Below are 26,023 nucleotides of genomic sequence, written 5' to 3'. Positions count from 1 at the left end.
GTGTGTGGCTGATGCTTATTACTGAGGTAGAACACACTTCTAAAATGTGGTCTGTCTCCTAGACCCTGGAGAGATCAGAGGTAGCGTCAAGGCCCTGGTCTGCAGTGCTCCTGTGCCTGTCCTTTAGTTTGGGGGTGCTCTCCACGTCATGCTGGGCGAACACAAAGACAGCAAGTGGAGGAGGCAGTCTTGAGGAACTTGGGAGGAGCCTCTCAGGTAGGGAGGAAAAGCATGGGCCAAGGTGTTGAGGTAGGGCGATGCTCAGGTCCAATTCCTTGGAGAGCAGTGAGCCAGAAACTTCCTTCTGTTGGAATCTGAGACACAACTGTTCCTTGCAGGGCTAGATAGCCCTCACAGAAGAAATCCAGAGTCCCAACCTGAGCATCAATCTTTATGCAGTTGAGGAACTGGAGTAAGCTTCTGTGATGTGTTTCACTCCTCAGTGCTCTTTTTTTCCGGGGAGCTCAGGCACAGGGTGGCTGTTCTGGACAGGACACAGCCAGCAAGGCTGCAGTTCTCAGGGTCCAGAGATGCAGAGTGCCCTTCATGACTGGCCTGTCACTGGGCTCTTTTGTTCCAGATGTGTCCGGTCTTCCCCATGACTGTCCAGAACATTAGAAGGACATTTAACAGGCCACATTCCTTAGATCTGCGTGGAGAGTGCTCTGCTGAGTTGAGTTTGAGTTACTTGATCTTGGTCTTTCCCTGGGAGCTATTGCGAATAGGCCTGTTTTCCAAGATGATCTTGTGGAATGTTCCCCCCCCCCCCAAGGCACTGTAGTCACAAATCCACAGGGAGCATTTCCTCTGGTACAGTATTGCTTTTCTTCTCCCAAGGTGTTGTTTTGATAAAATGGAGGAAGTGTTCCTGTTGGCTCATGGCTTGAGGGGATGCAGTTTACCACAATGGCAATGACGTTGCAAGAGTGTAAGGCTGGGGACACTTCTTATCTGAACAGACCACAAAACAGATATGAGTTCTGGGGCTCAACTGGCCTTTCAAAGATTTTTTTTTTGAGATTCCCAAATGTTCAGATTTTATTTATAAAGCGTTTTTCTTGCTGTTGTGCACAGAGGACATGTGTTGCCACAGTCACAGTGTAACTGTTAGGCACAGATGGCCGACTCAGCCAGCACTGCTTTCTCAATGCCACAGCAAGACTTAAGTGAAAATATTTACAGTTTCTCTTGAAAACAGATTCATCTCTGATGCAGTACATCCTGACCACAGTTTCCCTCCCTCCAATCCTCCCAGCTCCTTATCATCTCCTGTCTCCCCCAGATCCACTACCCACCTCATTCCCTTCAGAAAGGAACAGCCTCCAAGAGACAGCAACCAAATATGACAAAACAAGATACCACTGCAGTTTTCTTTCCTTTTTAAAAATTTAGTCTGGGACTTATGGTATGGAGCTGTCCACATTGAGAGTGAGTCTTCCCTCCTCAGTTATTTCTTACTGGAATACTACAGCCCCTCCTCCCAAGTGTATCTCCTAGGTGACTCTAAATCCAGTTAAAATGATTATGAAGACTGGCTGTCACTCAGGTAAGATGCCACATTGCTCTCTTGTGCCTGTTATGCCAGGATGCTGTGAACCACAGGGCGGGATGATGTCCCATGCCTGTTGTTATCCCGGAACTGGGAGGTAGAGGCTGGATGCTTTGGAGTTCAAATGGCTTATGTACCATCCAGGAAATACAATGATGTTGGACTTTGGCACACTCCTCCTTACAGAGAAGTGCACAAAACTAGTCTTCTGGTCCTCTGCCTGTTGGAGGCTGTCCCTCAAGGCTTGAGCTGCTACTTCCTGCTAATCTGTTTGCCTGGTGTGAACTCAAAAGTGGCTTCATCCCTGAACTGAGATTAACCTTACAACTATGCCATCGCCACTAAGAACCACCTTTATTCTTTGTTCCCACCTTTATTCCCACAAACTCCTCCAGCCTATCTTAGAAACAGCCTGACTCATTCTATTGAACAACTCAGAGGGAAAAAAATCCAATGAAAACAACAAGAAGAACAACCCCCACCAAATGTATCTTTCAGGAAGTTGACTGAAAACATGGATGCTGTGGGCACTCCTTCCTCTGATGGGGCCTGTTGGGTCGGTAACTCCTATGCTTACCTTCCTTCCTTCCTTCCTTCCTTCCTTCCTTCCTTCCTTCCTTCCAGAATTCAGTAACTCCAACTCCAAATGGTCTCACAAGTTGACAGTGTCCTCCTGATGTGTGATCTCAGACACTGGCCTCTAAGTGAGAACTGTCTCCTGCTATCCACCACCAGACAAGGAGACCTTCTAACCCGCTGATGCCCCAATTCGGCTGGAAGCCAACTGCTTCCTGAGTAGGATGCTTCCTACTCTTTAGAGTCTCACCATTTCTGTGAAATAACTTATCTGTTTCATATACACATGAATGTATTAATATATACATGGATGAAAATGTTCGAGAACCCAAGTCTTCCAGTTACCAGGACATAGGCAGAGAAGGCTACAAGAGGGTAATGACACACCCAGGCTCCCTCCCCTGCTGCTCAGGGATCAGAGGCAGCCTGACTACTGTCACTGATACAGCTCACACATTAACCAAGCCCTATTCCCTTACCCAGACAGAGTGACCCCTGTCATGTAACCCAAAGATGACCTATTTCCCTACCTAGGTCATGTAGCATAGCTCACATATTAACTAAGCCTGCTTCCTCTTGGTTCAAGACCCTTCCCCTCTGTCTGAAACCTTAAACAGCGCACACCTTGTTTTGCCTGCTCTGTGGCACCTCAAGGCACCATTATTGCTGCTGTTTATAAATCCGTTGAGTAAAGGATGACTTGACTCATCTAACTGCTCTGGAGCCCCATCTCCTTTCCTACCCTAAAATAAACAGTAATGTTTTGAGGAAGTGTTTACTCAATTCGTGTGACCATGTTTAGAAAGAAGAATATAAAAGCATGAATACAAAATGAGATACAAAAATGAATGATTGATCAGAGGATCCTGGACAATTGAGGGACCTAGGCCACCAGACCCTCTGTCTGAGGACAGAGGGACTCCACATTAGGCTTTGTAGTGACGCGGAGATTCCCAGGGTGTTCACCAAGCAGGGGATGTTTGAGTAATGATTTTTGAGGTGGGTAAGGGAGGAGTCATTCTCCAAGCCAGTGTCTGAGAATCAGTCCTTGACTCTGGGTCTCCACTGTCCCCTGTCTCAGGTGACAGGCGCAGTTCTCAGAGACTGTCTATACCAAAGGGCCTCCCCGTTGCTTGTACCTGAGATACACTGACTTGATTCTCATGCAGTTTTGCCCAGAGTGTGTGTAAGGTGATGTTGAGCATGTAAATGAGGGACTGGCGACATCACCTTGTCTTTATGCTTTAAATCTTGTCTATTGGAGATTCTACTTGAAAACAGCCTGCATCAGTGACACCTCAGCATCAGGTCCTGACAACCCGGGTTATTGCTTTTAATTCTAATAAAGGCATTTTAAGTAAGTGCATGAGCACAGAGAGAAGACCCTGAGCAGGGCCCCAGCACCCTAAGCTATCACATGGAAACCTCCCCCCTTCACCCATAGCTCCACCCACACTTAAAACAAAGTGAATCCCAGTTTGTGAGTTATGGAACATTCTGGTGTTTTTGATTTTCTGTCTTTGTTTTCTTTCTTTTACAGTACCAGCTTCCTTTAAAAGAAAAAAATGAGACTAAGGGGGCAGGCGGATGACTACAAAAAGGAAAGATGTTTTAAGGAAAAGGAGCCCAAAAGTATTTGATGCAACCAACTCCTCAGGACTTCTTGATATTCAGTGAAATGGAGATGAGCTCAGGGCAGGGAGGGCAGGGACGGCGGGCTCACCTGTCACATGCCTCTCAAGGCCCTGTTTTTCTGATCTGAATGGAATTTCATCAGGGTCTTTGTGTTTAAGGGCAGCAGTCTCTTTCCAGCTTCCCCTTGCTGCTGACTTTCCCTTGGTGAAGGCAAGAGGCAGCCAGGGAGGAAAACAGAGTGACTCTTGCCCCCTCTGCTGGTTGCCTGCTGAAAGGACAGGAAAGGCAGACAGCAGGGGTGCAGCTAGGAGAGTGTTCGTAGGCTTCAGGAAAATCTCTCCAGAGCAGACAAACAAAGGATGGGAACATGGTGTGGCGAAGGCTCTCCTCATAGCATTATCTTCTGACTTCCAGGCATGGCCATGCCTCCACTGGGCCTCAGGGGGCCCACAGGGCCATAGCTCACGATGTCAAGCACAGCTTGATGACAGGAGTGCCAGGTCTCCTCCCCACAGGCACAGACTCTTGGTGAGTGTTTCTGGCACTGGTTGACAGGCACTGGTGACCCCGTCATCTCCTTAAGTGAGAAGTCAACAGCAGAGGCCCAGGACCTCACCGTGAATGAAATTACAGGATAGAAGGGCACAGGCTTTTGCTACTGGCTGTAGCAAAATGTGCCTTGGGGCAGGCTCACTCAGCCATCAGGGAGTGCTGGTGACTTCTTCTCACTCCCAAACTTTGTTTACTCCTTCTTCCCCCTGAGACATTCTTTCTCTACCCACAGGACAGAGCAGGTCCCTGTTGTTGTTGTTGTTGTTTTTTTTAAATCAGAGAGCCTATCTCTGTTCTTGGTTGGTTTATCAGTCTTCAGAGTTGAGCAGGAGAGGGCCGCTCAAAGTATCAGTTGGGTGGACAGAGCCTGGATGAGGCTGGCCTGGATCACCCTAGGCGCTAAGGCTGACAGCCTCCCACTGGGATCTCAAAGATGGCATAGTTTAATGTGGATCCTATCAGCCTTGTCACACAGCTGCCTCAGATTTGAAGGCGAGGATTATCGTCCTCTTCAATGCTTGCCTTCAGGCAGACACTGCGGGACATTTGCACAGGTTACCTCTGTGGTCTATCCTCCTTAGGGGATTCCATCGAGTAGGTTCATATTCAGCCCCTGATAGCCCACGGAAGTCAATATGTCAGTTTGGGAACACAGAGGATCTGGGACTTTGCAGTACCACACTCCTGTACCTTTATTTCTAAGTAGAAGGTGACAGCTGATGACGGTTGGGAAAAAGCATTCTTAAAGGTGGGCATGGGCCTAGGAAGGACTCAGCTTCGCGCCTGAAGACTGTGAAATTGGAGAGCCTGACACAGGCACCTGGACCTCTTCCTGGACCACAGCTGGATTCTTCTCTTCCCAGTTCTCAGGTGTCCATGTCCCTGGTATTCGAGGGCAGCACGCACACCTATTACCATTGTAAGGCTCTAGGACACAGCATACAGCCTCCTCCCTTCCCCTCCCCTCCCCCTTGTGGTCTCTGTACCCACTGCTCTCCTTCTGGCCCCTCCTAGGCCAGCAAGTTCAGAGAGGAGGGGTCTGCAGGCTCTGGCCTTTCATTCCCATATCTTGCGTGTCAGTTGGCATCCTACCTCTGCTGCTATCAGAGACCTCATGATGGCAAAGCACACCCAGGCTAACAGGGCCCATTTCCCACCAGAGGCCTGGCTGCAGTTCCTCAGCTTCCTGTGCTTCCATATACTGCCACTGTGGGGCACCTGAGAGCATCACCCAGTGTCCCTTACAAAACTACTATTGTGAAGCTCCCTAGACTTGTCTCTAAATCAGGAAGTCAGTATTGGGCTAATTGATGCGTTTCAACTGTCTGTGACAAGAGATGGTAGAGCAAAGCAAGTTTCAAATGTGGTTAAGAGTACAAATGTGGCAGGTCCACTCTGCCACTCTCCTCCTCCTCCTCCTCCTCCTCCTCCTCTTCCTCCTCTTCTTCCTCTTCTAAAAAGGGATTTTATGACGCAGTCTAGCTAAGAGTAAGCAAAATGGGACTTTCTTTGGAATGCCAGCTCTCGAATAATGACACAGTGACTTTTTATTCATTATATAAACTTGGCCTTAGCTTCAGCATGTTTCCCATCTAGCTTTTATTTTAAATTAACCCCTTTATATTAATCTACTGTCTGCCACTTGGCTTGATACCTCTCAGTCTTTTGGTCCTGGCGTTGTTTCTTTTCTATGTCTTGCTGGTGACTCCTCCCTCCTGATTCGTACCCAGAACTCCTATCTCTACCTGGAAGTCCTGCTTTCCTCCCCTGCCTTTGCTAATTAAGCCAATCAGAAGGTGTTGGAGGGAATGTTTAAAGAATGTGATGAAGCTAAAGGATAACACTACCGAAGTCCTGCCAGTAGTCAGCTCTCTGCAGCTGCGGATGCCAGCATTTGAATAATACAAAGATAGCAGCGTTTACTCAGTGCACAAAAAGCTCATCCCGATAGTTAAGTGTCTGCCTGCTTCACAAAGAGTTTCATTTTCACGGCTAGGGTGTAGCTCAGTGGTAGAGTCTTCTCCTGGTCTTTGTGAGACCCTGGGTTCAATCCTCAACATTGTACAAGGAGGTAAACCAACTTATAATAAAATTTATAGCCGGGCGTGGTGGTGCACACATTTAATCCCAGGACTTGGGAGACAGAAGCAGGTGGATCGCTGTGAGTTTGAGGCCAGCCTGGTCTACAAAGTGAGTCTAGGACAGCCAAGGCTACACAAAGAAACCCTGTCTTGAAAAACCAAAAACCAAAACCCAAAAAACAACAAACAAAAAACAAACAAACAAAAAAAACCCAAAAAACCCAAAATGTACAGTGCCTGAATCTAGAAAGATGGCTCAGTGGATAAGAGCACTTGCTATGCAAACATGAGGACCTGAGTTTGAATGCCCAGCACACACACAAAAAAGCCAACATGACTGTATGAGCCTGTGACCCTGCTATTAGAAAGCGAACTCTGATGGATCCTGGGAGCTCATTGGCCAGTCAGCCTAGCCTACATGGCCAACTCCTGACGCAAGAGAGTAGGATAGAGACCAAAGAAGAGGACACCAACGTCTCTCTCAGACTTCAGGCTTCTGCATGTGTGGTTGTACACACACAACTTTATAGTTACATGTATAAAACACACACACACACACACACACACACACACACACACACACACACTATTGAGTTCAAATGGAACTCAGGAAAATTCAATGACTTGAAGACTTACTTAAGAGATGCTTTCTAGCTTTCTGAGCCGATAACACTCCCGCCAACATGGTGAATGTTCCTAAGACCTGCCAGACATTTTGCAAGAAATGTGGCAAGCACCAGCCCCACAAAGTGACACAGTACAAGAAGGGCAAGGATTCTTTATATGCTCAGGGAAAGTGGCGTTATGACAGGAAACAGAGTGGCTATGGTGGGCAGACTAAGCCTATTTTCCGCAAAAAGGCTAAAACTACAAAGAAGATTGTGCTGAGACTGGAGTGTGTGGAGCCCAACTGCAGATCTAAGAGGATGCTGGCTGTTAAGAGATGCAAGCATTTTGAACTGGGAGGCGATAAGAAGAGAAAGGGCCAAGTGACCCAGTTCTAAGGTGATGTTGTTATGAAGACAGTAAGTCATGAGCTTTGACTCACTTCATTTCATTGCAGTTGGTCTTTTGGGAAGGGATAAAGAAAGCATTCAAGAAAAAAAAAAAGAGAGAGAGAGAGAGAGAGAGAGAGAGAGAGAGAGAGAGAGAGAGAGAGAGAGAGATGCTTTCTAGTGTTGGGTTGCAGCAAATTCTGTTTTTACAACATCAGCATTTGGCTGAATTGAGGAATTAGCCTATCTTTCTTAACACAGCAATGGTCTCTCCCTGGTGCCTCCTGCAGGTCCTGGTGAGGACAGCATTCCAGCATATCCTAGAGAGTCTCCATTCTTTGAAGACACCCCTACCAAACTTTGGTGGTGAATCTCCAGGCTTTTTTTTTTTTTCGAGATAGGGTTTCTCTATGTAGCCTTGGCTGTCCTAGACTTGCTTTGTAGACCAGGCTGGCCTCAAACTCACAGCTATCCGCTTGCCTCTACCTCCCGAGTGCTGGGATTTAAGGCGTGCGCCACCATGCCCGGCCAGGCTTTTCTTCTATTAAGAATATGTATTATACTGGCAGTGGTGGCATGTGCCTTTAATTCCTGCACTTAGGACATGGAAGCAGGTAAATTCGAGGCCAGCTTTGTCTATATAGGGTCCCAGGACAGCCAAGGCTACACAGAGAAACCCTGTCTTGAAAAACATATATATACGCATATATATGCATATATATATGCATAGCTAAGTTGAATGTCATACATCTGTAATACCAGTACTTGGGTGGCTGAGGCAGGATCATTTTCAGTTTGAGGACAGCTTATAGTACACAGCAAGATCATGTCTCATAAAACAAACAAACAAAAAACCCCCAAACCAGAAAACAAAACAAAACAAAACAAAACAAAACAAAACAAAAAAACCCACTGCTCACTCTGCAAAATGCCTTCAAAACTCTCAAAACAAATCAGACCAAACTAACTCCAACAACCACACAAACAGAGAAGCCGAATCTATTTCGTAAATCTGGACTAGGCTGGGCTAGATGGCAGCAGAGAACCACCAGAAGACGCTGGTTATTTAATGCCTGCCCAGACAAGTGACTTCATCAGATGTTCCCTGAATCTCACTGTAGTTCTATGGTTTGCCTGTCACACTCTGAAGGAAGCATCGGATCACCGACTTGAGTTTAAAATATGTGTGGAATTTTCCACGTCTTGATTTCCGGTCTCAGATCAGGCTGAGCTCACAAACCGAGAGCGACCTGTCTGATGCTCACCTGGTGCTTACAACATGGTGGAAATCAGAGGATGAACAGACACACTCTGAAATGTCCCTGCACCTCCTGGCTGGTCCATCTGTGGGACGTTGTAGCCTGCCGGTTGTGAGTTTCTTTGGGAACAGGTGTTTATCCATGCCTCGCTCAGTGTGAGTACCTCTGGATGAGGTCACCTGACAGGCGGGTGGTGACTTCTGGGAGTGAACACCAATGAGACAAGGCACCTGAGAACCAAGTTGGGTTCAGTCTGAAGCCAAGAGCACACAGAGCAGGCAGGGCCAGTGTGCCAGGCAAGATGCGCGGTGTGCTGGGGCAGAGGCCAGCTCTGTCTGAAGACTGATGGGAGAAATGCTGTTCTTTTGACATTGCTGCGCATGCTTAGAGAAATGCTGAACTTACGGGTTTAGGTGTAGACTCTCTTGTCACTGAAAGTGCCCGGCTGAACAAAATACCCAAGATGTGTCACTAACCCACAGATGAGCTCCCTCTGCCCCACCACACTGAGATGATCTTCACTGAAAATGAACAAGTTGTTCCAAAGCCGGAATGTCGCCCCTCTCCAGTAGAGTCTGTGTGGCAAACATTACACAGGCCTGAAGACTAGGACCCCTGAAAAGGGGAGAGTCTCCTGGGCTGGGGTCGATATTCCTGCCAACGAAAAACCTACAAATTCAAAACTCTCGTTGCTGGGAGCTATTTCCCTCTATTCTATTTCTTAAAACTTCATTTCTTAAACTTCACTGCCCAGTTCAGGACTTTTTTCAGGTATGCACGTTGTTCCGAGATGTTGCTAACATGGGACTGCAGCCAGAGACTGTTCAACCTTAAAGTTAGTCATCAAGCTCCGCTGGTCTTCTCCACTTACCAAAGAAACATAGCTAGGAATTAACCATTTGGTACTATCTTGTGACATTTACCAAAAAACTGAGTGTTTAAAAAAAACAAACAAACAAACCAAAAAACCTATCTTGATCCCCATAACCTCAGCACCAGGTGCTGGACAAAATAATTAGCAAGAAAACACTGAGCTTTGACGAGGAATGCATCTGTACCGATACCAAGCCAATTAAGAACGATGATGTCTTTTACTGTGCAGTTAAAGTTATAATTCAAATTATGACAAAACTATCTGTACCTGTACCATGTATGCTTGACTGCTCACTGATCCCTTTGAACGCACTCCATGGGAACTGTAACCACAACGTAGCACCCCTGCTTTTGAGATGAATGCATACAATCCTAGACTCCTTGCTTGAAAAATACACTCAGATGCAAAACTTTCTCGTGAGTTTTGCCTCTGTTTGTCAATGCCTTATCTCGTGTATACCGATGCTCCAAGAAGCCCTGTTCCAGGCACCTATCTCCCACTGAGCTGCTCTATGGCACCAGAAGAGGAGGCTGCACAGAAGAAAAGAATCAGAAGAAACCAAAGAAGCAAAAACTTATGGCGTGGAAACAAATTCAGCATTAAATGCAAATAGGATGCACCAAGACAGGAAAGATGTTTTCTTCAAGATTGCCAAATATGAATAGCCAAAAGACTATGAATATAACCTTTATATAATTCCTGGTTGTTTCCTGGTTCTTCTTGCTGTAGTAGTTTATTGTACATATGTGTAATAGTATAAATGTATATATCAAAAAAGAAAGTAGGAATTCTGAAAAATATGTAAATAGAATAAAGGTCTGTTGATTGCTTCATTTGTAAGCATTGTATGTGTTCTCATGAGATAGATCAAATGAAATTATATCTTAAAGTTAGAAAGTGTTTTAAAAATAAACTGGAAAAGAAAAACAAATCCAAGTACTCTCACTCCTGAAATCACCTCTTCCTTTCTCTATCATGAAAACTTTTATTTTATTGACAAACACTGGTAAAAAGGTATGTTTATCAATTGTGTGCACCACCCAAGACTGTGCAACAGCACCCCTGGTGTGAACATACGTCAATTTGTTAGACCATCATTGGCCTACTGATGAGCCTTTGAGCCATTTCAAATGTTAGAGACCAGGGATTCATTTCCCTGTGTTCTTGTGGGCTAACAAAACACTCTGTTTTGAATTCTACCTTATAGTGTTTCCCAGTGTGTCTCTTTTTATAACTTCTTTCTTTTTTTCAGGGACACATACCATTTATTTGCAACAGGGGTCCGTTTCATATCTTTCAGGTGCAAATAATTTCCAGCCCTCCAGTTTGCCAATCTGAATAGGGTGGCTGCTGTGCCCTGCACATGCAGCTCATGGCTGCAGTCCCTTAGCTGTGAGCACATGCTCCCAAGGTCAGGCCTCCTGCGCAGCCTCCAGTAAAGTTAGTTCAGGGGGTCATCTGACTTCTCGGAGACCTGGGCACTGACACAGGTGGTGAGGCCAAACATGGCTCCAAAGGCAGCTGTAGTAAATATGTACTGGCCAATCCTGGCCACTGCTTCCAGGTGAAAGTGCTGTGTAAAAGCAGAGTGCAGCAGTGCACGCCTGTAATCCTAGTACTTGGGGAGGTATAGACAGATGCAGGTATATCTCTGTGAGTGTTCAGGAAAGCCAAGGTTACACAGAGAAACCCTGTCACAATCATACAAACAAACAAACAAACAAACAAGTGCTGTGGAAAATGAAACCTTTATCTCAGAAAATAAATATAAAGCTAAAAGCACAGAAAGGAAAGGAAACATAGTTGCAAATGTCATAACTTTATTGAGTATATGAATTTTATGTGTTTCTAATTCCCTTACATTTACTTCACTGTCCCTTCTTCTAACAGGTCTCGGTTCGTCATGTCTGAGGAAGTTCATCTGATGATATTTACATGTCCTCGTTTTTAAGCATTTCCTTGTTCAGAGCCTAAACAGAAGAGTAGTTGGAAATGTCAGGGGAGTCACAAAACCACAGAAAGAACTAATTTAATACTCAGTTGTAAATCTTTAAATTTCATTGTCTCTAATGACAAAAATGTTCCCATATTTTCTTCAAAGTTTAAAAAAGAGAACCAAGAGTGCCATGAAAAAAATGCTTCATCATGAAAGATTTACCCTGTCAATCAACTTAAAGGCATGTCTTGTGTATGAAATCTCTCATGCTGTGCTTTATGGCTAACTGCAGTGACATTTAATTTAAAAATGTCTTTAGAAAAATGTGGGTGGCCACTATGTATAGAGTACAAACGTCAGATGATTTATTTTTTATGTTTCCCAAATTCATTATGTGATTGTTAATTTGAAATTTTTTATGTATTTGGTCATATTCTTCCTCCTCCCAAACTCCTTCTAGGTCTTTCCAACCTTCCTCCATACCCAACCTCATGTTTTCTCTCTGTCTCAAGTAAGTTCTCAAATGTATAACTGTAGTTAAAATCAAGTCACTCCAGGCAATCCTATTCCATTAGCATTGTTTCTATTAAGAAATTCTACAGTGTATCTGGTACCGTCCAGTTCCTTAATGACACAGCAGAGCTTATATACTACAAAATGTTAGAATGGAGAGCTAAAGCAGGTGCGCATTTTCTTTCTTTCAGTGGGCATCAGATTCAACTGTTTATACTGTACCGTCACTGAAAGGGGCCTTGTATTCTTCAATGGCAAATTCATCTAGAACACAGAAATGATGGGCAGAAAGAGGTTAACTGTGGGTAAGGCCTACAAGTGAAGAAAGAAGGCATAAACCACAGCTACAGAATTAGTGAAGACAAAGTCTCAGTTATTTTGATTGGGGGTGGGGACTAAGAGAACGGGGCTCAGTAACAGGCTCGCTGTGCTTGTGTGTCCACTGTGTCCACTCAGTTTACGGAGGAGACATTGTTAACACTGCTAGGATGGTATAAGGCTGGGAAGTGTCAAGTTCAAAGTCGGGAAGAAATGGAAGACTTTGCTCCTACATGCAGTCTCCCCCTCCCCTTTGGGGGGATTATCTACAGCACATTAAAAAATAGATCAAATGGTAGGTTTTATGTCACACATCAGTAGTAAGATGTGATTTAAAAATATTGCAGTTCTATCTTTCTAGAATAATCCAGCCCAGGGCAAGCAACTTTAAAGGGAAATTTAGAACTCATGACCAAGTGTTTTGTGATGTCTTCCCCAGAATGGCTATAATGCTTGTTTAAGGTGCACCCAAGAGGTTAATATACAAAAACATAATTATAAGTGGCCATAAGGTCACTCTTTCTTCCAGTGAAGACTGTGGGGTTTTGTCTTAGTTCAGGTAAGCTTTTACTAGAGCAGGCGCTGTTTCCTGACAAAGCTCAGCATCTCTGGGTCCCACTTACCTGTCTCATAATAGTCGTAGACTTTAACTGGGGCTGGTTGTAAGTTCTTTACTGGGATGTCTTGTTCCACCAGGAAGGAGAAACTCATGGTTTGATTGGTTAGCTGGAGAGATGAGAGAACACAATTGGACTCAATAATTAACTTACTCAGTAGTCAGCATCTTGTTTTCTTAGGCCATATCAGGCTGTGTGAGTGTGCTGCCTCCTGTTTCACAGCTAGAAGAGAAAGGGCCATGCTTGGATCTGTATAATATACTTAATCCAAGGGGAAGGAACAAAAATTCTGCAAATGGTCAAATGTCAGCAAGTTAGCTTTGCTGATCAATCCTGGTCCTATTTCCCATTGTAGCTATTTTATCCTTACACCTGCATGTATGCATGTATTTGTGTGTGTGTGTGTGTGTGTGTGTGTGTGTGTGTGTGTGTGTGTTGCTATTGTTGGTTTTTGAGACAGGGTTTATCTGTGTATACCTTGCTGTTCTGGCACTTGCTTTGTAAACCAGGCTGGCCTCGAATTTACTGAGATCCACCTGCTTCTGCCTCTTGAGTGCTGGGATAAAAGGTGTGTGCCGCCACGCCCAGCTCTTGATGGCCTTGTTAGACCTCCCAGCAATTCTTAGAGATCGCACAGAGTCACAAAGTCTTACCTTTTCAATGTAGATTAGAACATGGTTGGTGCTCACTTCGGTTCTTTGAATGTTCGTCTGGCTTTGGAGCTGTTGATAAGGCAGAATGACAGAATGAGGAAAGATTGTGATAGGAGAAATTTTCAGGTATTTATGATGTAAAAGGTTTCTCCGGAGAATCCAAACTATTGATTTTTATCTTTTGAAATACTAGTCATAATGATTTACTCTTTGAATCCTTTCTACTTATATGCACATGTATAGATACATATATGCTAGGAATGGATAAGGAGATACATAGCTGTGTGTATGCATTTAGATTCTTTGAAAGTGTTTCCACATAGCTGATAGCTAACGGCTTGCTAGAACATTGGATATGAGACTAGAATTGCTGTGTCATACCCAACACATGATAAACAGCATGAACAGTAATAAATGATGGAATCACACTCGGGAAATGCTGGTTTGCATAGGTAAGTTTTTTGAAAACTACATCATTAAAATGAAGTAAGCAAACATTATGGCATTGCCACCTGCAAGAATTTAGTGTTAGCCCTTTCCACTAATAGTTTAGTGTTAGCCCTTTCCACTAATAGTTTAGTGTTAGCCCTTTGCACTAATGGTTTAGTGTTAGCCCTTTCCACTAATGGTTTAGTGTTAGCCCTTTCCACTAAAGGTTTAGTGTTAGCCCTTTGCACTAATGGCTTAGTGTTAGCCCTTTCCACTAATAGTTTAGTGTTAGCCCTTTGCACTAGTGGTTTAGTGTTAACTCTTTCCACTAATGGTTTAGTGTTAGCCCTTTCCACTAATAGTTTAGTGTTAGCCCTTTCCACTAATAGTTTAGTGTTAGCCCTTTGCACTAATGGTTTAGTGTTAGCCCTTTCCACTAATGGTTTAGTGTTAGCCCTTTCCACTAATGGTTTAGTGTTAGCCCTTTGCACTAATGGCTTAGTGTTAGCCCTTTCCACTAATAGTTTAGTGTTAGCCCTTTGCACTAGTGGTTTAGTGTTAACTCTTTCCACTAATGGTTTAGTGTTAGCCCTTTGCACTAATGGTTTAGTGTTAGCCCTTTGCACTAATGGTTTAGTGTTAACTCTTTCCACTAATGGTTTAGTGTTAACCCTTTCCACTAATGGTTTAGTGTTAGCCCTTTGCACTAATGGTGTAGTGTTAGCCCTTTGCACTAATGGTTTAGTGTCAGCCCTTTGCACTAATGGCTTAGCACTAGCCCTTTCTGCCAATGGCATAGGCTTTACCTTTTTCACAGATGCCTTCACAGGTATGAAGCCTGATACCATCTTCACATCAACAATGACCATGTTGGAGCTGGGTCGTTCTCCAGTGTAACTGTGTAGAGAACACACAGAGATAAGTCCTTCCAGTGGGATTCCTCTGGATCGATTGAAGCCAGAAGTCTAACCTTCTTTACTACTCAGTTTCTCTATCTGCCATATCTGTGTAGCTGTTTGGAGATCTCACCGTTTTCTCTCCTTTCTTCAGAGCAAGTGTGTGTGTGTGTGTGTGTGTGTGTGTGTGTGTGTGTGTGTGTGTTCCTGAGACACATTCTCAATGCTAAGGCCCTTCAGTAAGAGTTAAGAAAATGTCCTTGTTATCAAATTCAATGCCCTGTTTTTGTAAGTATAACTTTGCACAATTTAGAATTTACCTCACGTTGATGTGAATCTGGAATGTTCTATGATCTTCTGCTCCATCAACGTTTAGGGGGTGAGTATTCACCTGCAGACTGAAGGGCGCTTTTCCTTCAGCTTTTGGATGGATGTTGTATTTTAGAGATGTCTGGAAGCCACAGAAGAAAAGTTCTTCATGTCTGTGCCGAAACACTTTGCAGCCCCTTTTAAATAACCCCATTATTCCCTTAGCACAGATTTCCTTCTTGAGTGTGCAATGAAAACTCAACCCTTGACACTTTCTTTCCCACATGCCCATTCTCTGGGCCTAGAGGCCTCACCTGGAGGTACACACATCCTGACCCTGACACCTTGGTGATGTAATTTCCGGGAAGATGTGGCAGCTTGGCTTCCTGCAGCAGCAGGCGGTTGGCATTGTGAACATGGAATTTCTTAAAGGCATTCCCTGAAGACATGATGGTGACCCATGCCTCTTTCTTGCTTTTTGTAAAGGTGGCTGCTCCATACTTGGAGAGGGCTTGGAGAGCCACCACTGTATCCTGAGAAAAAGAACGACACATAAATCTTGGCGAAAGCAGCAATTGCAACGCCACACTGTGTGCACAGCGTCAACATGGCTTCCCTTCAGGATCACTTAGTGACAAGCACAGCCCATTAGTTCAGTTTCAATACAATTTGGTCCTGCTTACTAATGGGGGTCTGATCTAGGTGCTTTAGGGGGAATACATTTTATCATTTATAAAGATTACAATATATATGGAAATATAAACCGAGCAGATGACATCAGTAACTTATAAATCTGTGTAGCAATATTTGCAGTAGAAATTACAAATGGGGAGGAAAATGTAGGCTAAGAGAAAAAGAACTAAAGATGAGCAATAAGATCGTTCTTGAATAACAAAAGGTATTTATGGAGAAGGACAGAAACGTCATGGAGGAAAGGGGATGTTTAAAAGGTCCCTGAAATGGCAGCAAATCTATGCCAGAGACAGTATAAGGACTCGCCTAACTAGTTGGGTGTGCACACGTTTGCAGGCAGAATAAAGTTATCATGCATTTATCTTTCCTTCGTAGGGTCTCTCCACAGACCTGAGTGGAGGAGAAGCCTCCGTGGGAGTTTTGTTGCTTGGTGATCCATTTCACAATTTTGGATGCTGAAGACAGGTCCTCTGAAGTCGGGGAGGGCAAAGCAGTAAGATAGGCAAGAAGCACGTAAGACGTCATCTCCACTTCAGCAGAAGGAGCCCGAGGTTGATAATAGGGTGTCTTCACTTCCTGAACACTCCCAGGACGTTGCCAGTGCATTGAATCCTCTTTTAAATGGAAAGAACAAAAATGTTAAGCTTAAAACGTGGTTTTAAAATCTAGTCCGTGAGTGATAATTAGCTCAGCCAATGAACTGGCACAATGAAATGAATAAAGCTTTACAACAGTCCCAGGCCAACTTAGACTTTTTAAATTTTGAGACAAGTTCTCACTGTTTAGACCAGGATGGCCTTGAACTCGAACTGAGAGATCCACCTGCCTCTGCTTTCTAAGTGCTGGGATAAAAGGCATGAGCCTTCATGCCTGGCAACAAGCAGATCTTTAAAAAAACTTTATTATATATACAGTGTTCCACCTGCAGGCCAGAAGAGGGAGCCAGAGCTCATTATAGATGGTTGTGAGCCACCATGTGGTTGCTAGGAATTGAACTCAGGACCTTTGGAAGAGCAGCTAGCGCTCTTAACCTCTGAGCCATTTCTCTAGCCCAACAAGCAGATCTTAACAAGAAAGTACATCAAGCTCCCAGGTGGTCACATGGGGAGTCTTTATGTCTCTTACATACTTATGTGGCACCTGCAGTTGGATCATATATAATTATAAGGTGTGTGTGTCAATAAAATGGTTCACATCACTTAAGTGCTGTGGGTAAGTGAACTGTGGGACCGGGGGAGCTTGATTGGAGTAAATGTGAGGTTGAAACGTATCCAAACCTAGAAATTCTCATATAGAGACCAGCAGGAGTAAGGATCACTCCCTCTGTTTTCTGGACCAGCATACAACCATGCACGTAGCCTTGTGATACCCACTTCTGCCACCCTTGAGGAATTCATGTAGCCTGGTGGCCGGGTTCAGGACATCTCCGGCTAGCACCTGGAATTCCTCTCCAGGCAAATGAAGCATTCCCAGCACCTCAGCCCCAGCCAGTGACATAAATTCACCCAGAAACACCCCATCCATTTCCACAAGGTTTATATAGCCCTGATTTCCCCCCAAATAAAAGAGATCTGTTTCACTGAAAACCATCTCGAAGAAGGCCACCCCCTGGCGAGGCCAAAAAACCTGGGGGCTCTGCTTGTCAAAGTTCCAGTGCCCCAACAACCAGGTGTCCTTAAGGCCTGCCTGACACAGTTCCAGTGCCTGGATGCCTCGGATTGATCCTGACTACAGAGGTTCCTGTTAGAGGCTTCTCACCAAAGGCTAGAATTGAACATTAGTAAAAGCTGATACTAATAAAAACTAACAAAGTCATTGATGATTCCCTGGGAAAATACAGCTATGCAGAAAATTGAGTCATTCATAAAACTTATTCAGATTTATTGGTAAATTAATATATGAGTTCAAATTCATTATTAAACTATCAACAAACAACTCTGGTAAATGATTTAGAGGATTTCAGAAGAATTAATAAAGAAGAAAATTCTAGGGGAACATTGAAGGCTGACAACCTATAATCATTAGGTCTTCATGCTCAGCTTTGGAAACAAGGAACTAGTTTAGAAAGAAAAGAGATCCGGACCATGCCATTATCAACAGACCTTGGTGCCTACCTAGAAGCAAAAGAAAACAGTTTTGAAATTCTAAGTTTCCTTCACAGGATTATAATAAAGATAGAAATTGCATTGAAGTAAAAGTTTGTGATGAGGTTAAAGGAAGACATTGGAAACGGTCCTAAAGTTCTAATCGTTTTCTAAAGGTAGCAGTTGTGTTGATATAGAAGTTTAAGACAAAGTTACAGACACAGGCATGTTGTCTCCGTGAACTGCCTGCCCTTCTGAGTAAACTTGACAGGCCAGGACTTTCCTGATGTTCTGGAAAGACAAAGGGACCAGCTGCTTTTAAGTAAAAAAAAAAAGGGGGGGGCACATAATATTTTTAAATGATAGCTAAAATAAGGAAAAGAAAGGATTAATTAAGGGTCAGGAAGACAAGTTTGGGTGCCAGGTGGAGGGATTGATCTTTAATCTATTAATTATACGCCAACTCAAAACAAAAATCAAGTAGAGTTGCTTTGTTTAATACCTTTTGTAACCGCAAGGGGTTACGATACCAATCATAAAGAAAAAAATTTTTAGATTTTATCCTAAAAGTTAATTTTTAGTTCTTAGGAAATTTGCTGTTTGCTTACTTTGTTTTCTTTGTTCCTATATACTTATGTAACCAAAAAGATTTCAAGCTGTGTAGTCAATGATTAAAGTTTTTAAGGAAATGATTTTGTGTATAAATAAAGCTTACAAGAGACATAAGTTGTCAGAGTAGGTAAAGCTATCTAGGCTTCCCCTCGGCCCCGTCTCTCATCAAAAGACTTGAATGGTGTCCCACGTCTGGTTCATCCTTCCCTCGTAGCTTTTACATACACCTTTCTTCCGGGCTCGACCCTCATTGTTGGAGCTGGACTCCGGCAACTCCCCACAACCAGCACTCACCACCAAATCAGGATCCTGTTAAGCCAGACACCCAGTTAAGTTTCATTCGTTCCTGCACCTGTGCACAACTGCATCTGGATACCCCCAGGCCAGAAACATATCCAGGATGGCAGCTGGTGCCCATGTGGATTCAACATGATTTCCGGTCTGAGCAGGGAAAGAGGAAGTGCCCCCCAGCCTTTGACATCTGCCCAAAGGGCCTTAAAGTTCCACACCCTGAGAGCTGGAGTCCAGGAGTCGAACTTTTCTCTTTTGTTTTTGTTTTAGTCATCATAGTGGCTTCAGAGGCCTGAAGGACACTGAAGCCGTCTGGCTATCCCACTTTCTGGTATTGGAAGAAGTTCCCTAAACACCTGACCAAACCCTGGCAGCCCAACATGCATTTGCAAAATAAAAACCAAACCAAACCAAATAACAAAAATGAAAAAAAGAAAAAACAAACAAACAAACAAACAAAAAAAACCAGTTACACAGCAACAGCAAATACTACTAGGGTGGTAGTTGGAACTCTTAAAATCTACGAAAAGGCTGATGGTTTTGGAATAGGTCTGAATCACATGACACCTTAAGGTTACAGAAACATTCTTTTCTGGACCAGGCATTTCTCTTCCTATTCTATCATGAGGAATATCTCATCACATTTAAAACAAAAACAAAAACAAAAACAAAAACAGAACAACTTCGATTCGAAAAGTGATGGTCCTTTTAAATTCTCCTATAAAAACACTTACCAAAAAGCCCAGTTGGGAGCCATTTTTTTGGAGTGCTTAACAGACGCTGGATAGAGGACTTAGGACCTTGGCTTGCAGACTTTCACACAGTCTTGAGGTCTTGGCAAGATGTTTGTGCTAGCTAACAAAGTTTCTTATTAATTTCAGACGAGGATATGAGTTTCATGTACTTCTTTGGCCTTGAGATGGAAGAATTCTAAGCATATAGGTAACTAAAGTAAGTGGTAGCATTTGTTTCTGTTCCAAGAATCTTCTGGTTCACAGGGATGGATACTGTATAAAAGATCTGAGAAAAATAACCTCGGGGCTACAGTGTTTACTGTTAGTCCTCCAGGATACTTGTCTTTCTCTCTTGCCTCTTCTGCTGTATCTTTTCTACCTTTCCCTATATCTCATTTTATTTCTTAATCCTCGTGCCCCATATGCAGGTACTGGTTGACTCTGCAGCCTGGCACTGGCAGCCCCTCCACCCCATCTGCTCCCTTTTCCCTCACCCAACAAGCCTGCACTTCCAAGGACTCTATTTACAAAGGTAGACAAACTGCCCCCCCAGGTACTGGCCTCCATGTCCCTCCTCCCCTCGCCTACCAAGGCCACCCCTGGAATGACACTCATTACAGAGGCAGGGGGATTGCTACACCAACTCACGGGTTTTCCAACTCCACCTACCTCCAACAAAGCAGAGAGAAAGCTGTCCCTGTGTTTCCTTCCCTAGACCCAAAGAGCTACACTCTCAAGGAACCAAGCCAAGAACTCAGAGAAAATGCCACGTATCCCATTGGCCCCTCCCCCCTTCCTGAAGTACCCATGTTAATTCTGCCACTTCCCCTACTCATGACTCTACCAGGACTCATGAATCCCTGGCATTTCCAATTAATGTCCATGCCACGGAAGCTGGATCCCACTAGAGTCAGGTTGCCATACTGGAGTTCAACCAGGTACACTTCTGCTGGCTTCAAGCACCCTGTCCCCTACTTGCCAAGCAGACAAGACCACTCCCCCATGCCCCACACCTGTTGTCCCCCAGTCTTCTTTGCAGAGGTTAAACAAAGAAGAGGTACACCCCTCCCACAAAAGTGGCTGTCACCTGCCAGGCTGTGCAGGGCACAGAGCCAATAGGCATGCGCAGGGCCTGCAGAGCAGGTCCCTCTGCCAGGATATGGGCACCATAATCAACAAAACAAGAGGCAAAGGCAATGGCTCAAGCCAGTAGCTGATGACAACTATTTTTTCTTTTTCTTTTTCTTTTTTTTTGTTCTTTGAGACAGGCTTTCTCTGTGTAGCAGCTCTGGCTATCCTGGAACTCGCTCTGTAGTCCATGCTGGCCTTGAACTCATGGAGATCCACCTGCCTCTGCCTCCCAAGTGCTGGGATTAAAGGCATACGCCGCCACCACCACCCAACTTGGCAACTATTTTTTCATACCAGGCTTGGATCCACTTCTCCCAGGTCCAAATGGACTATAAATGTCAATGAGACAGGTAACACAGCTGCTAAAAAAAACAAAACCCACTAACTTTTAGAAGGGACTGCTGAATTCAATTAGCTTATATATCTTAAGTATCTGTTAATCTCAGAATAAAAAAAAAATTTTGTGTGGGTTGGGGAAGAGGTTTTGCTCTTGTTTCAACAGGAAGCAAAAAGCTGTGGATTCCTTCAAAGTTCATAAAAATTAGATTTGACCGGGAAAGACCTCCTGAGAATCTTGGCTGCAGACATGAAAAAAGAAACCCAGAGAAAACCAAGCAAGACAGGTGATGTACAGTGTGGTGCGCAGTCCAAAAGGACTTACACAGTGTTATGCCTTTCACCTACTCAAACTTGGGCAGAACATCATGGTTAGCTGATTTATGCATACCACACACCCCACCCATATGTTAATGAAGAAATGTACCTCCAATGTTCCCCTCAGAAGTTGGTGTAGGTTTTTGGTTTTTTTTTTTTTAATTTATTTTTATTTTTTTAAAGAGCAAAAGGACCTCGGAGGCACCACCACTGACAGAACAAGATCTCCTGGAAGGACAGCCAAGATCTGCTGGCTGCTTGCCCAAGCCATGTGTCCTCCACAGATTTCCCTTTCCTCTATTGTCATGTCTGTCTTTCCCATTCTTTATTTTAACCCTGCTGCTGCCCAGCCTCTTCCTAAGCCTCCCAATAACCACCACTGGAGAGTCTTTGCTAGGCAGACCTACAGCAGACACAACAAAATCATAGGAACCCAGAACTGCCCACTTGAAGGATGCCAGACCAGGGTCCTCCACATCCCGTTTTATCTCCACTATCCCCAATCCCTTCCACTGCTTTTCTTACAGACATTGGGGATGCTGAATTGATCTACCAGTCGCGGTGGCACCATGCTGGCTAACCTTAACACTCATTTTTAGCTTACTATCAGTGATCCCTAGGATGAGTGATAGAAAACGGGAGTCATGGGTAAGCGCTACCCTGATGTGTCAGGGGCTGTGCGAGCGGAACGGAAAAACAGCTTTAGAACTCAATGCAGTGCAGCCCACTGGTTAGCACAGCCATGGTGGGTGTGCCTTGGGAGGCAGAGCCCCGAGGACTACGTGTCCTGAGGACTTTATGCTGTTACGGAGCATAGGTCTGCTTGTTGCCCTTGTGGGTCACCACATCCCACACATACATATGAGTTGTATGCAAATCCTAAGGGGGCTTCCAGCCCCCGCCTGGGCAGTACCACTGCCACTTACAATAACAATGCTTGATCTCTTTCAGGCATTGCTGCTGGAGCAGATTAATGATTCAACCACCATCCTTGGAAAGAATTTAAGGGATTTAGATTGGAGTCAGGTGCGGTGGCGCATGCCTTTAATTCCAGCACTCTGGAGGCACAGGCAGGTGGATTACTCTAAATTTGAGGCCAGCCTGGTCTGCAAAGCAAGTCCAGGACAGGCAGATACACAGAGAAACCCTGTCTCAAAAAACAAACAAACAAACACAAAGAAAGCGATGTAGATTGTTAGTAAAACCACTACCCTTAGAAAGAATTTGGAAAAATAGATTGTTTAGTAAGGTTAGGCTAAGATGTTTTTGTCGGGAGCTGGAGAAATGGCTCAGCGGTTAAGAGCACTGACTGCTCTTCAAGAGGACCTGAGTTTAATTCCTAGCACCCACATGGTGGCTCACAACCATCTATAATGTGATCTGATGTCCTCTTCTGGTTTGCAGGTGTACATGCAGGCATCACATTGTATACTTAATAATAAATAAATAAATAATTTTTAAAAAGATGTTTTTGTCAGTGGCTCTGTTGTATAAAATCTTAGGGAACAATTTGAAGTTCAGAAAAGTACATTCTTAATATTTGAGCTAAGGGACCTTTTCAGGTGAGGGAGCAAGAACAATAGCCCGATAAACATGGGCTGGTGTGACCCACTGAAGCTGGGCTTCACAGTGATTAATTTCTTGTATCCATTTTTCCCCTCTGCTTCCTGATATGATTTAATTAAAAAAGGATGTGTATGATGAGGACTTAAGGTAGAAATGACTGGTTTTTTAAACATAAAGGTGTATGTAGGTTTATGCTTTTTAAAAAAGATTTTTATAAGATTATCTTTTAGGATAATTGATTCTTTCTTTGTAACCACAAATCCCAGCCTGACAGTAAAGAGAAAACTGGCTGAGAAAGTGACTCTGCTTGCTAATACGTTGTTACTCTAGAACAAATTGTTGAGTTTCAAATGTATGTGTATTCTTGGGAATCATTGTTTTTTCACATTTGTTTCTCACCCATAATGGGCAAGACATTTGCTCACGTGAGGGTATTGGGGAACATGTTTTTCTTATATATACTCATTGTAATCATTCACTTAAAGAAAAATAGAATGTAACATTGTGGTTACGTTGTTACTTTTACACTGCTTCAAAGATTTTGCTGGGATATATAAGTTGTGAGAAAAAAATAAGGTTGATTGAAGTTTGTTGAAACTTGTTTGTTGGAGTTTGCCTTGCTTCATCCATTGTGTGTGTGTGTATGTGTGTGTGTGTGTGTGTGTGTGTGTGTGTGTGTGTGTGTGTGTGTGTGTTCTTTTTTTCTATTTTCTCCTTTTCTCTTGCTGCCAGCCACCATTAGTAGCAGGGTTACGCTGGCTCCTATCAGTGGCATTCCCCATCAGTTACAGTCAGTTCCAGCCTAGGGAATCAAGCTTTTACACTCAGGGAAAAGTCTGTTAGGTCATCAGTCACTCTCCCAGCCTAAGCTCTGCCTCAGTTTATCCTCTGTAGCCCACCTACCCTTCTCTTGCTTGTCTCTGCCTCCAAATCGGTCTTTACCTGAGTTAACATTCTTCAGTAGGAGAATCAAATTCAGAAGGAGGTCCACGCTACCCTTCCCTGGCTACAGTAAATCCAATATGCAATCAACCTCCTTTCACTAGCCACCTATCCCAGCCCTTCTCAGTGCTTCTTCTGTGTTTCCCTCTCTCGGCTGCCATTGGCAGCTGTTCCCATTAACACCTCTTTTCATGGACCCCACTAACCCTTACCCACGCAAGAGTTGCAAGACATTTCTCTCTTCAATCTACCCCTCCCCTTATGCATTGTAGGGCCCTCTTCAAGGTCCCATCCCATGTACGTTCACCACTGAATCAATCAAGTTATGGATGCTTCCAGTATCCTCCAGGCCTAGGGTGTGGCCAGATGCTGACATCCATTCTGTGACGCTGCTCTAGTCCTTAGCTTCCTTCTTCTTCTACAACATCCAGGCACACTTCCGCACAGAGCACCTGTACTGCAGGATCCAGGCCTGCTAGAATGTTTTATACACATGTTCTGACTATAATGCATGCTTCCTGAGTCCTGCAGTAGTTTTGATTGCTTCACGGTGTGTCTGCGATGGCTACTGGTGGTTGTCAGCTAGATTGCATCTGGAATGAACTACAAATCCAGAAATGGAGGGCACACCAGTGATCCAGAGCATTAGGCAGGAAGCTACAGATTGAATCTGGGCCACACTTTCTGCAGGAGGCCTATGTAAGCACAGTGGAAGAAGGCAGTTTTTATTCTTTTCCTAGTTGCCCTCACCTTGCTAGACATAGATTTCTTCTATGTCATTGAACCCTACTTCTTTGCGATTCCAAAAATATACAGAAGATTAGCTGAGATACCCTACCTTGTGGGACTGAGCAAGTACTGGATTCTCGGATTTTCCATTCACAGCTAGCCATCGTTGGATTAGTTATACTTCTAGCCTGTAAGTCATTCCAACAAATTCCACACATATATATATCCATTTTATATACATATGGAATATATACTCAGGGGGTCATCTGACTTCTCTGGGATCTGGGCACTGACACAGGTGTTGAGGTCAAACGTGGCTCCGAAGGCAGCTGCAGTAAACATGTACTGGCCAATCCTGGCACTGCTTCCAGGTGAAAGTGCTGTGTAAAAGCAGAGTGCAGCAGTGCATGCCTGTAATCCTAGCCCTTGGGGAGGCATAGGCAGATGCAGGTGTATCTCTGTGAGTGTTCAGGAAAGCCAAGGTTACACAGAGAAACCCTGTCTCAAACAAACAAACAAACAAACAAACAAATAACTGCTGTGGAAAATGAAACCTTTATCTCAGAAAAATAAATATAAAGCTAAAAGCACAGAAAGGAAAGGAAACATAGTTGCAAATGTCATAAGTTTATTGAGTACATGAATTTTATGTGTTTCTAATTCCCTTACATTTACTTCACTGTCCCTTCTTCTAACAGGTCTCGGTTCATCATGTCTGAGGAAGTTCATCTGATGAAATCTACATGTCCTCGTTTTTAAGCATTTCCTTGTTCAGAGCCTAAACAGAAGAATAGTTGGAAATGTCAGTGGAGTCATAAAACCACAGGAAGAACTAATTTAATACTCAGTTGTAAATCTTTAAATTTGATTGTCTCTAATGACAGAATGTTCTCAGAGTTTCATCAAAGTTTAAAAAAGAGAACCAAGAGTGCCAAGAAAAAATGATTCATCGTGAAAGATTTACCCTGTCAATCAACTTAAAGGCATGTCTTGTGTATGAAATCTCTCATGCTGTGCTTTACGGCTAACTACAGTGACACTTAATTTAAAAGTGTCTTAGAAAAATGTGGGTGGCCACTATGTATAGAGTGCAAACATTAGATGATTTATTTTTTGTTTCCCAAATTCATTATGTGATTGTTAACTTGGAATTTTTTTATGTATTTGGTCATATTCTTCCTCCTCCCCAACTCCTTCTAGGTCTTTCCCACCTTCCTCCATACCCAACCTCATGTTTTCTCTCTGTCTCAAGTAAGTCTCTCAAATGTATAACTGTAGTTAAAATCAAGTCACTCCAGGTAATTCTAGTCCATTAGCATTGTTTCTATTAAGAAATTCTACAGTGTATCTGGTACCGTCCAGTTCCTTAATGACACAGCAGAGCTTATATACTAC

At 43.8% G+C, this 26,023-nt stretch overlaps 3 protein-coding genes across 3 annotated transcripts in view; 1 reads left to right on the top strand and 2 right to left on the bottom strand.

Annotated features, from left to right (window-relative positions):
- Positions 1–7,043: 7,043 nt before the first annotated feature.
- The window catches only part of LOC311588561 (large ribosomal subunit protein eL42-like), a 118,256-nt gene continuing 99,276 nt past the window's right edge, over positions 7,044–26,023 (top strand). The window contains exon 1 of the mRNA XM_084766319.1: positions 7,044–7,422. Coding sequence (XP_084622445.1) covers positions 7,077–7,397 — 321 coding nt within the window. The 5' untranslated portion in view covers positions 7,044–7,076 and the 3' untranslated portion in view covers positions 7,398–7,422. The remainder of the gene's footprint in view (positions 7,423–26,023) is intronic.
- On the bottom strand, positions 11,335–16,567 carry LOC311588557 (pregnancy zone protein-like). Its single transcript, XM_084766312.1, has 8 exons — positions 16,276–16,567; positions 15,507–15,725; positions 15,204–15,334; positions 14,794–14,884; positions 13,559–13,627; positions 12,912–13,014; positions 12,193–12,234; positions 11,335–11,491 (listed from the first exon to the last, which is right to left on the bottom strand). The coding sequence occupies exons 1-8, from the start codon at positions 16,489–16,491 to the stop codon at positions 11,469–11,471; spliced, it is 894 nt and encodes a 297-aa protein (XP_084622438.1). The 5' UTR covers positions 16,492–16,567; the 3' UTR covers positions 11,335–11,468.
- The window catches only part of LOC311588548 (pregnancy zone protein-like), a 44,978-nt gene continuing 44,148 nt past the window's right edge, over positions 25,194–26,023 (bottom strand). Inside the window, exon 36 of the mRNA XM_084766287.1 lies at positions 25,194–25,406. Within this exon, the coding sequence (XP_084622413.1) occupies positions 25,384–25,406 (23 nt within the window). The 3' untranslated portion in view covers positions 25,194–25,383. The remainder of the gene's footprint in view (positions 25,407–26,023) is intronic.

The sequence above is a fragment of the Acomys minous genome (genome assembly GCF_964271855.1).
Source record: "Acomys minous genome assembly, chromosome: 17".
NCBI classification, from domain to species: domain Eukaryota; kingdom Metazoa; phylum Chordata; class Mammalia; order Rodentia; family Muridae; genus Acomys; species Acomys minous.
The sequence above is the reverse complement of the archived record's forward strand: the minus strand, read 5'-3'. Positions and strand labels throughout refer to the sequence as shown.

Bases quoted from the DNA above. Each gene is read 5' to 3' on its own strand.
- LOC311588557 (XM_084766312.1), bottom strand. From the start codon at position 16,491: ATGCACTGGCAACGTCCTGGGAGTGTTCAGGAAGTGAAGACACCCTAT. The intron at 15,335-15,506 runs GTGAGGCCTCTA...TGTGGCTTCCAG, and splicing joins CAGGATGTGTGTACCTCCAG to ACATCTCTAAAATACAACAT. The intron at 11,492-12,192 runs GTACAGTATAAA...TCTTCTGTTTAG, and splicing joins CAAGGCCCCTTTCAGTGACG to GCTCTGAACAAGGAAATGCT.